Below are 1,359 nucleotides of genomic sequence, written 5' to 3'. Positions count from 1 at the left end.
TGCCTCTGCCTCTGCCTCTGCCTCTGCCTCTGCCTCTGCCTCTGCCTCTGCCTCTGCCTCTGCCTCCTGAGTGCTGGGACTGATGCTGAACCACCACACCCACTCAGGACCAGTGATATTTGATCAGAAGAATCCTTCCCCCCACGCCCCAAGTCCTTGGTAACTACTCTCGTGGATTACTTTTAGGGTTCCCCACATACTGTACCCATTTCCCTAACTATGGTGGCCTTCCACTGCCTATGGTAATTAAATTCAGCAAAGTATGTGCTAGATAAGCTGGGAAATTAAACAGAGAATTCCCATCTGTTCTGTGCAGTTCTGTGATGACACTGCTGTGTCAAGTGCACTTATACAAGCTGTGGCGTGCAGGACAGTGCAGCAGCCATTAGCAAAACCCTGAGCCGAAGGACAGAGAGCCACTGGACAGAGCACAGGTGGCCTCCGAAGCAGACTAGTAACACCAGGATAGCAAGTGGGTTCTGATTCCTTTTTACCAGGATGGGGGAGGGAAGGAGGTGTTCCTGTGTTAGTCAGCCGTGGATTTTCCATCCCACTGGGATTTATTTATTCGGTTTGCAAGCTGTAAGTTTCCCCCACTGCTTCCTTTTCAAAGGCCTATGAGAGACCTTTGGTCCCTTTGGAGGGAGAGTTCAAAGCTGCTCTGATTTGATTTTGATTCGGTACAAAACAATATAGAAAATGGCTAAACAGAAACCTGTAGGGATGAATTTGATTTTCACCTCTTCCAGTTAGAATTTTACATCTAAAACAGAAGCCTGGAACCAGCGTGGAGCAGACCGCAAATCTCCCACCACCTAACTCTATTTCACAGCATATCCATAGATGTGGGGCCTCACCAATGTCCAGGAGAGCGGGGCCTGGATGTGCTGTAGCTTCAGCTTCGAGAAGCTGGCCTGCTCTAGGGTCTTCCAGCTCTCTCTCGTCAGATTGCATCCATCAAAAACAAGGAACCAGACAGGATCCAGGACCTGCTGCCAGAAATAATTCCAGGTGGACCGTTCATCTGCCACATGTTCCATGAAGTAAAAAGCCCCTCCCTGAGAAGAAACACACATTTTAAGGATACTGACTTTGGGAAACCCACTTTGTAAAATGCTTCAAGTTTCAAATTCCAGTGGCTGGAGGCTGACTTTGAGAAGACACAGGTAGGTTAAAATGGAGTAAGGTGTTATCTTGGTAATGTCGTTTCAAATTCTGTCACATTTTATACAGAGCTAGCTGGGTATGAGAGTGCATGCCCTGCCGGGCGTGGTGGCGCACGCCTTTAATCCCAGCACTCGGGAGGCAGAGGCAGGTGGATTTCTGAGTTCGAGGCCAGCCTGGTCTACAAAGTGAGTT

General features: G+C 48.8%; 1 protein-coding gene across 1 annotated transcript in view; it reads right to left on the bottom strand.

Annotated features, from left to right (window-relative positions):
• Positions 1-541: 541 nt before the first annotated feature.
• The window catches only part of LOC110310457 (methyltransferase-like protein 7A), an 8,732-nt gene continuing 7,914 nt past the window's right edge, over positions 542-1,359 (bottom strand). The window contains exon 2 of the mRNA XM_021183441.1: positions 542-1,058. Within this exon, the coding sequence (XP_021039100.1) occupies positions 822-1,058 (237 nt within the window). The 3' untranslated portion in view covers positions 542-821. The remainder of the gene's footprint in view (positions 1,059-1,359) is intronic.

Source organism: Mus caroli, chromosome 15 (assembly GCF_900094665.2).
Source record: "Mus caroli chromosome 15, CAROLI_EIJ_v1.1, whole genome shotgun sequence".
NCBI classification, from domain to species: Eukaryota; Metazoa; Chordata; class Mammalia; order Rodentia; family Muridae; genus Mus; species Mus caroli.
The sequence above is the reverse complement of the archived record's forward strand: the minus strand, read 5'-3'. Positions and strand labels throughout refer to the sequence as shown.